At 48.2% G+C, this 15087-nt stretch overlaps 1 protein-coding gene across 1 annotated transcript; it reads right to left on the minus strand.

Moving 5' to 3' along the window:
• Nucleotides 1–1974: 1974 nt before the first annotated feature.
• slc18a2 (solute carrier family 18 member 2) lies at nucleotides 1975–13280 on the minus strand. Its single transcript, XM_053875236.1, has 15 exons — nucleotides 12818–13280; nucleotides 9693–10029; nucleotides 7065–7123; nucleotides 6910–6993; nucleotides 6742–6834; nucleotides 6545–6634; nucleotides 6442–6485; nucleotides 5474–5534; nucleotides 5300–5395; nucleotides 4676–4754; nucleotides 3350–3401; nucleotides 3137–3200; nucleotides 2960–3079; nucleotides 2665–2798; nucleotides 1975–2510 (listed from the first exon to the last, which is right to left on the minus strand). Exons 1-15 carry the CDS (start codon nucleotides 12948–12950, stop codon nucleotides 2403–2405), a joined length of 1554 nt encoding a protein of 517 aa, XP_053731211.1. The 5' UTR covers nucleotides 12951–13280; the 3' UTR covers nucleotides 1975–2402.
• Between the last annotated feature and the right edge of the window lie 1807 nt (nucleotides 13281–15087).

Genomic DNA, 15087 nt, shown 5'->3' on the forward strand with positions numbered 1-15087 from the left:
TGGTCTCGTGCTCCCGCCACCCAGGGAGGACTAAAGAAGTCAAGGAAGACGCGAGACCCCCAAGAGAAACCCGAGTGTGGTCTTGATCTAAGGTCATCAGCAGGTGCTTTCTCACCACCAGGTTTTTTCTTGTTTTATTGTGTGTGGCATCTGAGGAAACTTGAGTGGTGTGGGCTCTTTGCGAGTGATAAGATGTATTGTGTGAACATCTGCCAGTAATTGAAGCCCATGTTGAGACGGACAGGCTGATTACAGCGTGTCTGCTTCCTCCTCTCCTCATGGTGACAACCGGCTCCGCTGACGTCCACCTCGCCTGCGTAGGCAGATTCCTTGGTGAGGCACACGCCTCGCCGGCTTCATGTTGTTCATGGCTACCTGCTCTGACTCATGTGTTCACCAGCTGCACATCTTATGGTAAGAAGACCTTTCACCTTGGCAGATTTGAAGGTCGTGGTGAGGTTCTCAGCTGTTACCTTCATGCAGGGTCCCATGGATGAAACCCGGTCTCATCTGTGAACCAAGCGTCTGCTCTCAACATCACCACGACCGTGATGAACTAACAAAGGAGATGGACGTTTTATGATCGGTACATATTTACATTGCGAGAACACTGCGCTGCTGACTCACCAGTGTTGCTCCTGATGAGGTGAGACTCAGGTGTCTTTGGACCCTCATGTGGCCACTCTGAGCTTACGAAATAAAACGGAGCTTGCGAACGACGTACGACGTTCTTGTTGACACACTCACAGCAAATAAGCCGGTCAAATGTGCCACTGAGTTGTTTTTAAACCTGGTGTGACTCTGACTTCACCACACAACCTCACAACAGAAGGAAGGAGTGATGCTTGAAGGAGTGTGGCATCACTCTTAAACCACAGAGTGATGCTCTGTGGTTTAAGAGTTAAAACTAAATGCAGAACCAAACAGATTTGCTCCAAAATGTGAAGAGAGAATTCTTTGCCCTAAATTGTTGGATTTCTTTCCCCATTAGAACACACACTGACCAGAAACTTGAAAGTTAGTCTCAAAAACACATGTGAGATTGTGATAAAATCAGAACAGTTATTTAAAACAAATAAATACATTATGAAATAATAAGGGGAAATATCAAATATATATTTCCCCATATTGTCCTGCTCTTTCTGGAGACATTTTTAAAACATTTTGTTGCATTTTGCTTCTTCATATAACGTGTCAAAACAGCTGGGAGTCAGTTGCTAAATATTTTGACAAATTAAAAGGAATTTTCTACAGGACTTGAGACTAAGCACAACTGTGGCCGAGGTTCCTCTGGTGGTGAGCCTGGTATTTTTTTTTTTAACGAACCACAAGTGAGCTGTGGCTTAAAAAACGAGGAAAAACACTGGTCTAATTCTGCAGGGAGCTGCTACAGGAGGGATGAAGCTCCGGGTGCCTGACCCTTGATTTAAGGGGACTAACACGCAAGGACTCCGTCAGAGCCCCCACACATGAAGATGACTCGTCTGCTGTTGATCTTTATGTCACTGAAGATTCTGTCTCTCCACCAACCCAGACTCGCGTCCTCCTTTGCCGAACTCTCACAAGGTGACACGCGATGAAACAAGGTGGAACCATCACAACTAGAGAAAAACACTGGTCACAACATGAAAGTGCGTCGTGTGATAGTGTTTAAAAAAAACAAAAAAAAACCTGTGGGCCACTTTGTTGTTGCTGTCTTTTTCAGTTGCACTTATGGCTACATAAAAGAGTCGACTTGAAAATGTCAACATGCTCAGCGGTCAGAGAGAAGAGAAGCGTTGGCACATGCTGATATGAGATATGACGGCGATATGGAGGAGAGTGATATGAACATGACATTGTGAGGGATGGAAGGTGAGATCTCTGTCCGACAGATGTCGGACAGTCGGACAGCCAGGCGACGTGGCGATGGACGTCAGTCGGGTTTGCTAGCAAGCGACCGTCGGAGTCTTTGTGAAACAACATGATCACTTTATTAAATCCACTTTTCTCTGGATATCCACGTGTCATTACAAACTGAGCTGAAGACAAACACACCCGAGTCTAAACACACGACACCATGAGTGAGAGTATTACAACTGTTCAACGGAACCTCTTTTTGGACAAACAGCAGGTGACCAGACGTGGATGGCTGGACGCGTGAAGACGACTTTGACGTAAACCAGCAAAGCGGACTCGTGTCGCGGCTCCCTGCCGTGAGCTCGGCGACGCGGCTCTCTACTGAATAAGGCTGTGGGCTGAGGAACTCTTTCAGCTTTGGTTCGGCGAAGGAGCCGACGGGACACCGAACAGAAACGCGGGACATTCACATGGAAACATCTTGGCTGCTTGTTTTTTTTTTCTCTTCCGTATTTTTTTTTGTACAACAAAATAAATCCTCTGAGCCGACGCGGCGGGCGGCGTTAATCGTAGTCGTCGTATTCCGGATCCATGCTCTCGCCCTGGTAGTAGGTGTGCTGTGCTGAGTAGGAGCGCGTCTTCATGGAGCAGTTGCTGTCCATCAGGATGGCCTGCAGGGGAAAGAGGACCCTGGTGAGACACGGCTGTGTGAGGGCCACGGTGGACCTGCACCCCAGACCAGCCCCAAATCCACAATGAGCATTTTAAAAGGCCCAGGTCAACACAATGAGAAATGACAGCGGCGTTTTAGTCTGAAGCTCTTACGACTTTCTCCTCCTGTCCCGGAGGATTCCTGAGGAAGAAGCAGAGCGGCGCAAACAAGATGTCCACGATTCCGATGATGGTCATCAGCCAGGGGAAGCCGATGCTTTCGTCGATGGACCCTCCGATCGACGGACCTGTGACAGAGGCAGGTGTTGTCAACGGCCGAACTAAAACCTTGCAGCAGCTCCGCTCACACCGATAAATGTCGACTCTTTTCACAAGTCAGTGTCTGGCATTTGCGAATATGAAGTTCAAACACGACAGAGAAGCCCCTGGTGCCGGTCACCTGACTCACCTATAGCGTAGCCCATGCAGAAGGCCACGTCAGCGATGGCGTACACGCTGCCATAGACGGAGACGTGGCGCAAATCCACCAGGTATCCCATAATAGGCATCATGGAGGAGTCCACCATGCCTGCCACAGACAGATACATCAGCAGGGCTCTGGCTAGCTGCAGGGAAGGCTGCTCACCGATGGCAAAGCCCACTCCGAAGTTCGGGAGAATCAGTCCGTAGATGCTCTTGGCAAATGGGACCTGCAGCACATTTTTTTAGGACGGTAACTGTAGCTCTGCAAGTATCTGATGATGCTTCTATTCTAGTGAGTTCAGCTGCGGACTCCAACATCAACATGGAAAACAAACCATGGATCCACCAAGGCTTCCAAAGAGCTCTTCATACTCACACATATCACACTGATCCCGACCACCACCATCCCGATCAGAGCACACAGCCACCTGTGGGGGCAGAGGAGAAGTGCACCGTGGGAGCCGTGCATGGCAAACTTCATGTTCAGGTGCGGAGGGAGCTGAACTGCAGCGGATACAGAGGGAAAACACGGAGCTCCTCCTGGCACAACGCTCTGTCTGCCGGCCTGCTTCTCCTCTCCACCCTTCGTAGTTTGGTAGTTTCGGTTAATGAAAACTAAGGAAAAACTAGGCTTCTGAATCATTATAATTAACTGAAATAGAGATTAAAAAATGGTTTTCATAAAATGACAACTAACTGAAACGGCATTGTCTGTTTACAAAACGAATGAAAACAAACTAAAATATATATTAAAAAAAGATAATAATATAAAATAAATATAAATAGTGAAATTGTCCTTTGTTTTGATCTTTGTTTATTTCACGAAGAAGCATTTTGAGATGATTTCAAATCTATTTATTTTGGCCCGGCTGAGTCCATGACGTCACTGTGACCTGTTGGCGACCTGACGACGCATCTTCCCAAACTTGATGCATGTTTAATCCATGGTGTATTTTGTTGGGTTTTATCACCTAAAAATCACCTACCTATTTCAATCTTCCATCTTGTTCCAACATCCTGTACTGAAGGGAAAAAAAACAACTAAAACTAATAAAAACTAAACAAAACTAAGCATTTTCCCAAAACTGAAAGTCATTCAAACTAGCCAACCCTCTCTAAAAACTCATTAAAACTGAATTTGAAAGACAATAATTTAATCCTAAATCAAAATGAATGAATGAATAAGCCAAAACTATGAGAACCTTGCACCAGCGTTGGTGTGTTGGTGGTGATACTCGGCGTGTAAGTTATGCCTGAGCGTTCACTTCTAGCTCCTACTCAGCAAAACCACTGTAATGAAAGATGTTTACATGTTTCATGACTGACATTAGCGACTCTGGGATTCATGAACGTGCGACGACCAAAGCAAGAGAGTGGCTGTCAGTGTGTTCTAGGCAGCGACGTGATGACATCATCTGCCCTCAGCCAATCACGGTACGGTCATGGCAGAGAGCAGAAGATGACAAACATCTCCAGAACATAACTTTTTAAAGTTTTGTCGCTGTGGTGTGGCTGAGATCTGACGGCAATATAAAAGCAGCTGAATATTCAGAGTGGAGAGGAAGTGACTGTACAGCATCTTTAGTTCCAAAGCAACATGTCGCGCGGCAGTGATGGACATCCCGGCGCTGGAAACTCATTTAGAGGGTCGGAAATCAAACAGAGGGAGAGAGCGAGCGATAAGGCTCATTTCCCTTCTCACCTTCCCATCTTGTGAGCCATCGTTCCAAAGATGTTGGTCCCAATAAGGTAGGAGATGGATGCTGGGAGGAAGGCCACTCCTGCCACACACACAGACACACACAGGGGGGGAAGGTGCCGTGAGATAAGCAGATCTCTATCAGCGCCTCATCACTCCTCTGCTATTGTGTGTAATGAAGACTGGTGCGTCCCACCTGCCGGCGCCGAGCTCCCTAATATCCTGTTCCACCTTTTTATCTGGCTTCAAATACAGCGCAGCGCGGGGAGCAAACTAATAAGAGTGGGCTGTAAAAGGAGGAAAACATCCTGCTGCTGGACCAACTGGAGCCCAGGAGGGAGGCGACGCTGAGCGGGCAGGTGGAACTCAACACGTGGCTCCACAACAGGTTGGAGCACATTCGTCTGAGAAGCTGGGATGAAACTGGCACCACACTTTAGGGGAGGAGTGACCTCCTCTGGACCTCAAAACTCGTCTTCCTCAACATAAGGCACACATTGGAAGAAGAAGTTGGACCTTGAGTCCAAAGTTCAGAAGCAGATGAGCGTTGCTCTTCTGAAGCCACTCAGAGGGACAGAGAGGAGCAGGTGTCCCGGCAGTGAGTGAGCTGGCTGTGTGGATAGATACCTAACTGCCACTTCCTGGCACACATGGTCTCCATCATCCAGATGGGCAGCGTGGGCTCCATCATGGCGATGGCCATGTTCCCAAAACAAATGGCGCCTGAGGAGAAGAAGAAGGGCTGTCAGGTTCCTGACCCGGTTTTCATGGGGGTTAGGGGGCGCCCTCGTACTCACTCACCAGCTGCGATCAGAATGTATGGGTCCTTCATGAGGGTCAACAGCGGCGTCCCCTTCTGGCTCTGTGGAGAAAAAGCATGTTCTTGTGAAGAGCAACTTGATCTGACTGATGCAGTAGTAAACTGAATTCCCTTGTTTAGCTAATGCTAGTATTTTGTTCACCCATTAAACTATAATCCCCAAGTCATTTGTTTTTATTTTTTATCCTAATACTAAAATGCAGTGTAACTACAGGAATGAAGGTCAACTGCAGTAAAACAGAATCCATGTGAGATATAGATAAAGAAGGTGGAGGATTTGAAGTACTGAGGCTCAACTGTCCAGGGCCATGGAGAGTGTGAGAAAGAGGTGAAGAAGCGGGTGCAGGCAGGATGGAATCATTGGAGGAAAGTGTCAGGTGTGATGTGTGACAAAAGGGTGTCGGCAAGGATGAAAGGGAAAGTGTCCAAAAGGGTGGTGAGGCCAGCAACGTTGTATGGTTTGGAAACAGTGGCACTGAGGAAAAGACAGGAGGCAGAGCTGGAGGTAGCAGAGATGAAGATGCTGAGCTTCTCTCTGGGAGTGAGAGCAGGGTGATGATAGGATCAGAGGGACAGCACATGTGCTCAGGTGTTTAGAAGACCAAGTCAGAGAGGCGAGATGGAGATGGTTTGGACATGTACAGAGGAAAGAGCCAGTACATTGGTAGATGAAGATGTTGGAACTGCCAGGCAGAAGGTGGAGAGGAAGGCCACAGAGGAGATTGATGGAGGTGGTGAAGGACGACATGAGGTTTGTAGGTTTGAGAGAAGAGGAAGCAGAGGGTGAGATGGAGGCCGCCCCTGAAAGGAGAAGCTGAAAGAAGAGGCCACCCCTGAAGGGAGAAGCCAGAAGAGAAAAAAGAAGCGTGACTAGATGATGTGGTGCACCATAGGTGGCCCTCTTCAGGATCCATCGTGATAAGTGATAAGTCCTCCAGGCTGGACTCACCTCAGGTTCCACTTTGGTGGGCTGAAGCACGAAGAGCTGCAGAGCTGTGGAGAGATTGGCGACGTGAGGTTGGGGAACACGACTGGAGCCTCAACAACTCTACCTCCGTCAAACACGGCGAGGAAGGCCAGGATGAGGAACGGCGCCGTCTTCCCCACAAACTCGTACATCACGCTCCCGAACGGAGGTCCGACTGATGGACGCAAGTCAAAGTTAACTTCCAGAGTAGAGTTAGAGTGGCCGAGCGTCCACGTCCAGTTGAACTAGGACTAGAACTAGCACATGAACGGCGAGACGCACCCAGCACTCCCATGGCCAGGCCGCCCAGGGCGATCCCGATGGCGTGGCCCCTCTCCTCGTCGTCCGTGTACACACTGGCCAGCATCCCCATTCCTGGAGACGGAAATGTATGTCCAGACACACTTCTTTACATTCAAATGAACATGAGGATCAGCAGGGGGCGCTCACCAGCCACCGAGGAACAGGAGGAGCCGACTCCCTGCAGCGAGCGGGCCAGGAACAGCAGCGCGTAGCTGGACGAGAAGGCGAACACTGGAGGACAGAGGCGAGGAGCGTCAGCCAAACTCACTCTGGGCAGGTGGCGGTCAGACAACTCAACTTACTGATGGTGGAGAGGAACATGATGCAGAAGCCGATGAAGATCGGAAGCTGGTATCCAATTCTGCAGGACAGGGGCGAGGTTGTTACAGTGCATTCTCATTCTGCGTCATGTGACCCTCGAGTCCACGACCCCAGGTCGCTCAGACCAAATCCTGACGTAGTCAACAGGTTGTACTCCAGAAGACCCACCGTAGTGTAAAGTGTTTATTTTAGCACAGCTCATTCATTCTTTTGTGCTACTTGTCGACGCGCTGTGATTCATTCAGGGGCATTAGTGCGCGACATATGGTGGTTGAAAACACATTTACAAACCCTCGGAACAAATTTACAAATAGCAAAACACATTTACAACATTTCAGACAAATTTACAAAGTGTTCTAGCAAACTATAAACCACTTCCGGATCACTCCGTAATTTGTTCCCTTCCTTTCCGCACGATTCTTTGGAAAATTCGCATACACTGGAAACAAATATGGCGAATCAGAAAACACATTTACAAACTTGGAACAACACTTACAAACTCAGGAAAAAAAATTGCTGAAGAAGTTTGTACATTTGTTTCACCATTTGTACATTTGTTTCAAAAGTTTGTAAATGTCTTTGGCCCCTCTCAGCCACCGTATTCAACAGCTCTGTACGAGTGTGGCTCTCGTACAGAGCTACACAACTACACACACAAGTGAAGAACCTGTGGCAAGGTTGGCTCCGAATGGCACAGGTCACATGACTGTTTGCAAATAAGGAGTTGTGTACAGTTTGCTTTGTGACACTAGCTGAACGTTAGCCTTTGCTAGCCTCCAGCAGGTAGATGGTGAGCTAGTCGGGGCAGAAGAGGGTCTGGATCATGTCTTCTGACCTGCTCTTCTGGGATCGAGTCCAGTCAGGGGTCCGGCGTGAATGAGAGCGTGTAAAGGACTTGGCGTCGTCTCCAGGTCGAGAGACTCTGCGCTAGCATGACGCAGCGATTGTTCCGCTGGCGAGCGGCAGATGAGGTGACACCTTCTTCTGTTGTTAAATGGCTGAAAGCTGCCGCGGTTTTTGTGTCACGCTCCACTTGAGTCGTCCTCTGCCGGAGAGAAGGTGACTTGGTAATGAGAGGCTCTTCAGTCTCACCTCCGACTGACGCGCTAATGACCACCTTCTCCTCCTCCTCACCCCCCCATCAGCCCAGTTGATCACCGACTCATTCTTTATTGAAATCTGGTGACATCAACTGAAGAACGTCACACGTTGGCCTCCTCCGAACGTGTCGGCGCTGCATGCATGAAGACGTGACATTTGAATAAACAGACGCACCCGTGCGTCACCAGCGCACGCACTGAGCAGGAAGTTCAGCACAGAAGAGTCAGTGGAGGGAACATGCTCAGGAACGGTGCGTTCTGCTGGTGTTGGATGTGACCTCCGACACCGCGGTTCGTGTCCTGACCTCTGAACATTTAAAGCACAGTTGTGACCCGAGGCTACTGGAGCACACTCTGGCCTTTATCGTCGGCTGAAACCCAAGCAGACGCGCTCTCAAGTCCCACCAGACGCAGAGATCCCGCCGCTTCTTTCTCACTGAAATGGCTCTAATGTTGTGGTGTCACTACATGAAGGTGCGGCCAGTGTCCCCACATGTGGCTGGGAGAAAGTGCCACGGCCGTGTAAGACTATTCTGCGCTTGTGTGGAGGGACGCGGGGCACCGAAGAGGTCACGCTGTTCCAGCTGCCTCTGACAGGTATTTCCTCGGCTGCTCCAGGTATCCAGGGGTTCATGATGTAAAGTGAAAGATCATCTTCAGAACAGGACGACTGCATGCACGTCCACATGACCAAGGTTCCGCTGGTATCAGCATGTGTTCAGAGTCGGACGGGGCTTTTCGCCCGCGTTTCCTTTGTGAAGATAATGACGTCATTGTGCCGTGACTCTGGGTTTCATCTTTCATCTTCACCTTTACAGCAACAATGGTGATGGCCATGATACATGCTCGTGAAGGAGACACCAGGCAGTTGCTCTGACTCTTTAGTTACTGTGAGTCTTGCTAGTGTCCTGAGAGTCCTGGTTTTCTGTGACTCATCAGTTACTGTAACTCTAGCAAATTACTGTGACTCCCATCAGTATCTCTGACTCATTAGTAACTGTGACACTCATAAGTTACTGTGACTCTTGTTAGTTACTCTGACTCTGTTAGTTACTTTGACTCTGTTAGTTACGCTGACTCTGTTAGTTACTCTGTCTCTGTTACTGACTCTGACTCTGTTAGTTACTCTGTCTCTGTTACTGACTGTTAGTTACGCTGACTCTTTTACTTATTCTGTTAGTTACTCTGACTCTGTTAGTGACCGACACTCACGACTAGACACTGTGACTCTTGTCAGCTGGTGAGACTCGTGAGCGAACATAACAGTCCTGAGTTACTGCAATTCTGGTCAGGTAAGACTCATATCAGTCATGTTGACCTTCATCTCAGAGACCATCATGGCTGCTTGTGTTCGATACCACAGGACACATAGAACATGCGTACACTGCGGCCACTTGTGGATTCATGGCACACACACACACACACACAGGTCTGTGCCACGCCTCCACAACTACTGTGTCCAACCACAGCAGGACCATCGCCCTGCTCAGCTTCTGCTCAGCAACTCACCTGTTGGTCAGGGGGCCGATGAAGGGGTTGGTGATCAGCTGCACCGTGGCTTTGGAGGCAAACAACATTCCCACTTTGACGTTCTCGTTGATCAGCCGGGTGCTGGACTGCGGGCAGTCCGAGTCGTTCTGTGGCGGACCAGCGGAGGCGGCGGCGGGAGTCGGCGTGACGCCCTCTGTGGCGAGGACTGTGCCGTTGTAGCCAGACACCCTGAGCGTGTTGTCGTACAGGGACACGATGCTGTGGAAGGCTGAAGGCTGCTCAGGCTCCGGGGGGGGCGTGGTGCTGACGCTGGTGGACTCGTCCATGTTGTACAGGTAGCTGGGGATGATGGGCACTGGGGGCGGCAGACACGCTTCAGTGAACCTCACACCCCACAGTCAAGAGCTCTGTGTGGCAGAGCTGAAGAGACACGTATGAGCTGGACTTGTCGTCTCAGTCTCTGAAGATGGTCCTCTGGCTGCTGACTGGTTTGATAACTGGTGCATTTGTTTGGACTCTCACATCTCTGACCCGTTGACCTGTAAGTTTCCTAAAGTTTAGCAGTGTGCTGAGCTGAGATCCAGATTCTTAACCACAGCACCGGGGCCCATGGTTGGGCTGTGAGCGCCTCCTAGAGGGCCGCTACAAGTTTTTTGTTTTATACCTTTGGGCTGTGAGACGCTCAGTTTTAATCCATGAGCCACGTAAGGTGGCAGTAGTGAGTCACTGAATTGACTTGACAGCTGCAAATCTGTGATAGTTACCAACTATGGAGAAGTTCTTGAAAAGAAACAATGATAAAGAAAGTGATGGTGCCCCCCAAAATAAACACTGTTCATGAAAGCACCTGTTAAAGCAGTTTTGAAAATGTATCTTTATTTATTTATTTTATTTATATATTGTTATTTATATTTTAAAATTATTTTATGGTGATAGCTTCATTTAGACTTTACTTATATCTTATTTTGAGTTTAAATAAAATATATTATTTTTATTTTAGAATATTTAGATATGGCTTTATTATATTTATTTTATTCAGAATTTTATTCAATTTTTTCCACAGTTTGCATCAAGTGTATTTTTATATCTTTTTTTCTTAAGTCATTTTGATGAATATGACTTGCACCTGGTTCTGCTGCTGGTTGGACTTTTCAATGACAAATAAATCTTTGCGATGATCACATGGTTTCATATCATTTCAAAAGGTTTGTTTTGTTCACATGTAAGTTGATTAAATACGTCATAACGGTTCAGAACCCCTGCACTAGCGGGCTCCCTGTTACCAAGCAGCAACGCCTCAATCTCTGCTGTGCCACAGGTCAAAGAGCAGGTTAAAGAGCGAGTCAGAACCATGACTCGCTGTGACTCATTCCACTGCGACTCCTTCAGACCCGAGTGTCTCAGGCTTCTGCTCCGTTTCAATTGTATCAACGCGTGTTGTGACATACAGGAACAGGAAGTGACGTCGGCACAGGTTCATCAGCTGCCGTGCGCTCTGGACACAGCAGATCACCTCAGCACAGCCACCGTGATTCAATTGCAGCGCCTTTATTGAGGAAGAGCCTCAGCCTCATTTCTGGCGGCTCCTGCGTGCTTCATGTCGATCACATGACCACGGCTCTCTGGCCAGAACAGGACTGCGCTTCCTCAGACCGAGCACGTCTTTGAGACTTTGAATCTAATGTGTAGTCGGGGCAGCGAACCCTCTTCCTCTTCCTCATCATCCTTACGAGGACACCACAGCCAACCAAGCCAAACATGGAGACAGGAAATATCTCTCATCTTCATGTGCCAGAATGAAACCTCCTAACAACCCGACACAAGGGGCGGAGCTTAGTGACAGAGACATCATCATTAGCTGACATCGGATTTGTTATCAAATTATTAGGATTTTTTTTATACCGTTCATCTCGATTATTCTTTAAAATATTCAAGAAAAAAAATACGAATTTGTATTTCGTTAAACCAGTTTAAAACAGCAAAAGAAGCACTCAATTGGCAGGAACTGACGTCATATCAGGAAGGGTTAGCTTGGCTGCTAATGCTAATGCTAGATTCCCGATTAAAGTTCCCAGAAACACCAACTAACGACCAGTTTAGTTGAATAAATGTACTCCATTTTGCCATTTTGCGCCAGTCAGAATCGGAAAACACAGTGCCCTCTGGTGGTCAGGGGGAAGAGCTGTATTCAAGTAGCCAGCGAGCGTCCATGTTGGATTGAGAAACAGGGTGAGTGACCAGAAATTTCCACGGGTCCAATCATATCATTTCCCAGCCCTATGAAGGTACCTCTGCTGCTGCTACTACTCCTGATACTACTATCATTATTAAGGCGATCATCTGCGTCCCTTTCTACACATGACAGCTCTGTGCTGGTGCACTGACTCTCACTCACACAGGGAACTTGGTGCTCCTCATCCTGGCGTGTCAACATACACGCACAGGAGGAGCAAACCAGTTGTTTTTCATCCAAGATGCTCCACTACACTGACCACACACCTTCTCAGCAGAATGATGGAGTGTTTCACATCTGTCCTACAACACCAGAGGCTCTTTATCACAGCGCTAACAGCAAATATCTTTCATTTTTAATGTTGATTTACACTCGTACGGCATCAAGATTTACCTCAGTAATCAGCTAAATCTGTCGATGAACTTTACATCCACGAAAGATCTAGTTCTCTGAGATGTTGACAGTCAATGACCAGAATTATATATTTTTATTAATTATATTTTCATCAAAGGGTCAGAACTGCTGCGTTACGAGAATAGAACTCAAACGTGGCAGTGTGGTGATCTGCTATTTCCCCTGCAGCCGATCATATACACCGATAATGACCGATAATACAGCAGGTTACTAGAGTTTAAACGTCAATGTTCACCCTTTTCCTGCCTCCAACACTCTTATACTTCAGCCTTGAAGTTAGTAAAACATTGTTTCGACAAAGCAACAGCATATATATATATATATATATATATATATATATATATATATATATATATATATATATATATATATATATATATATATATATATATATATACATTGAAGTATACGCCTGGAAGGACGCGCTCCACTGGTGACGGCTGCACCGAATGAGCAGCAGCCGAGTCTCTCCCGAACCACCTGTGGCATCACTCACCGACCACCGTCAGCAGCATGTTGTCCAGCAGCAGAGCCACGAACACGATGAAGAGGATCAGCTTCCTCGACTGTCGCTCCTCCCGCAGCCACTGCAGCAGGTTAAGTTGCCGGAGCGAGTCAAGTCTCCCCATCGCGGAGGTCCGACGCCGGCCGAGTCCTTTCCCGAGTCACAGACGTGAGAGTGAGAGGAACCGAGGGGCGCTCACCTGAGAACCAGCAGCTGCCGAGGACGAGGAGGGAGGGAGGGAGGGTGTGGGGGGTGGGGGTTGGGGGGGTGGAGACTGACAGGAGAGGAGGTGATGATGGAGAGAGGGAGACGATGGAGTGGAGAAAGAAAGAGGGACAAGGGGGGAAGACAGAGGGAACAAGGAGGTTGTTTAAGAGGGGATAGTTGGGGGTAGAAGAGAGGATGAAGTGGATAGAAAGACGAGGGAGGAGAAGGTGATAGTTGGATGAAGAAGAGGAAGGTGTTCGGTGGAGAGGATGAAGGGCAGGAGGAAGTTGTTGGTGACGTTGATCCGGTGTTGAGACCAGTCGTTCAGCTCACACAAACATTTCAAACACGGATCGATTCAATCGAGAGTTTTCCGCGCAGTTTAGTCAGTGACGCGGGCGGTAGCGCTATCTAGTGGCGAGTGCCTGTCAATGCACCTTTTCAGAATTACCAATCTATTTTCTGCAAATGATCGCTGAGGGTCAAAACATTAAAGTCGGTTGTTATTACGCAAACACAAATGACACGAAATCCTAAACAATCCGGGCCAGTGACACCAGCTGACATTGAGCGTCAATAGGTGACGTCTGCATTGACCCTGACGGCCACGTTAGAGTCAAACTAAATTAAAAATTATGAATAATTATTAAGGTTCCTTAAGTTCTCTCATGTCGAATATTCGTTGTTCGAGGAGCCTATTTTGGAATTGGAAGTTGGAATAAAAAAAATAGACAGAACGATGAATCAGGTTCTAGTAAGACAGCGCTATCTAGTGTTCAAAACTCACCCACGACAGATCCACCTCGGTTTGTTAATCTGATGTCATATTAACCATCGCCATCATGTAATGGCCATGAATCAAGTTAAATTCATGTAAATAATATAAATAAAAATATTTAGAAAATAATAAAATAAAAATATTTGCAATAATAATAACAATGCATATCTAAATAGTGTAGCAAGCAGTGGTCAGCGATGACACAATGGGTTGTCTTTCTGCATCCGTAGGAACTCACAGATGCTCTTTATTGAAAGCAACCGAACTGCAGCAAACAGTGAACACAGCGAAGGCATAAAACGCAACAGCCACTTGAGTTATGGTGCCCCAACATCTGAAAACTACCAAATGCATCATGGGTAGTCCACATCACTTCTGAATACAGCAGTCCACCTCTCAGTCGCTACATAGCCCCCACCTGAGGGGTCAGACGTCCTCGGCGACCCCATCATCCAACACAAAATCTTTTAGATGTCCAGGCCGTCGTCGTTGGCGGTTCGGTCGCCTCAGACCGACATTGACCGTAGCAGATGGTGCGTCACGTTGACAGGCCCCAGGGGTACTGGTGTCACTGCTTTGCTCACCAGCAGGAGTGCAAAGGGGCCGGTATGGCGACAGTCTGTCCTGGTGTAACACCACCATTCGCCCTTTTCCTGGCATCCGCACCCGGTACACCACTTCAGATAAGCGCCCTATGACTTCACCAGGACCCTGCCAGTGGCTGTGCAGTTTGGGGGACATTCCCTTCTTTCGAACAGGGCAATACACCCACACCTTTTCTCCCGGTTGGAAGGCTCGTTCTCTGCAGCGGGTGTCATAAGCCCTTTTCTGTCGAGCGCCTGAGTTGTCTTGGGCTTGACGGGTGTAGTCATGTACTACCTGCAGGCGCTCCTTCAATCTGCGGAGATAGTCCATCTCTTTCCCCCCAGCTATTTCAGGTTCAGGGGGGGGCACCAAAAATTAAGTCGACTGGCGTCCGAAGCTCCCTCCCAAACATAAGAGCAGCAGGTGTACACCGACTGGACTCCTGCACAGCAGATCTGTAGGACCACAGGACGAGCGGCAGGTGATGATCCCAGTCCCTCTGATGCTGACTGGTCAGAATAGCAAGCTGTGTAGCCAGGGTACGGTTGAAGCGCTCTACTAGGCCGTCACTCTGGGGGTGAAGTGGGGTTGTTCTCGTCTTCCTCACCCCAAGCCGCCGGCAGACCTCTCCAAAGACCTGTGACTCGAAGTTCCGTCCCTGGTCGCTGTGAAGCTCCTCAGGAACTCCAAA

Source organism: Synchiropus splendidus, chromosome 9 (genome assembly GCF_027744825.2).
Source record: "Synchiropus splendidus isolate RoL2022-P1 chromosome 9, RoL_Sspl_1.0, whole genome shotgun sequence".
NCBI classification, from domain to species: Eukaryota; Metazoa; Chordata; class Actinopteri; order Syngnathiformes; family Callionymidae; genus Synchiropus; species Synchiropus splendidus.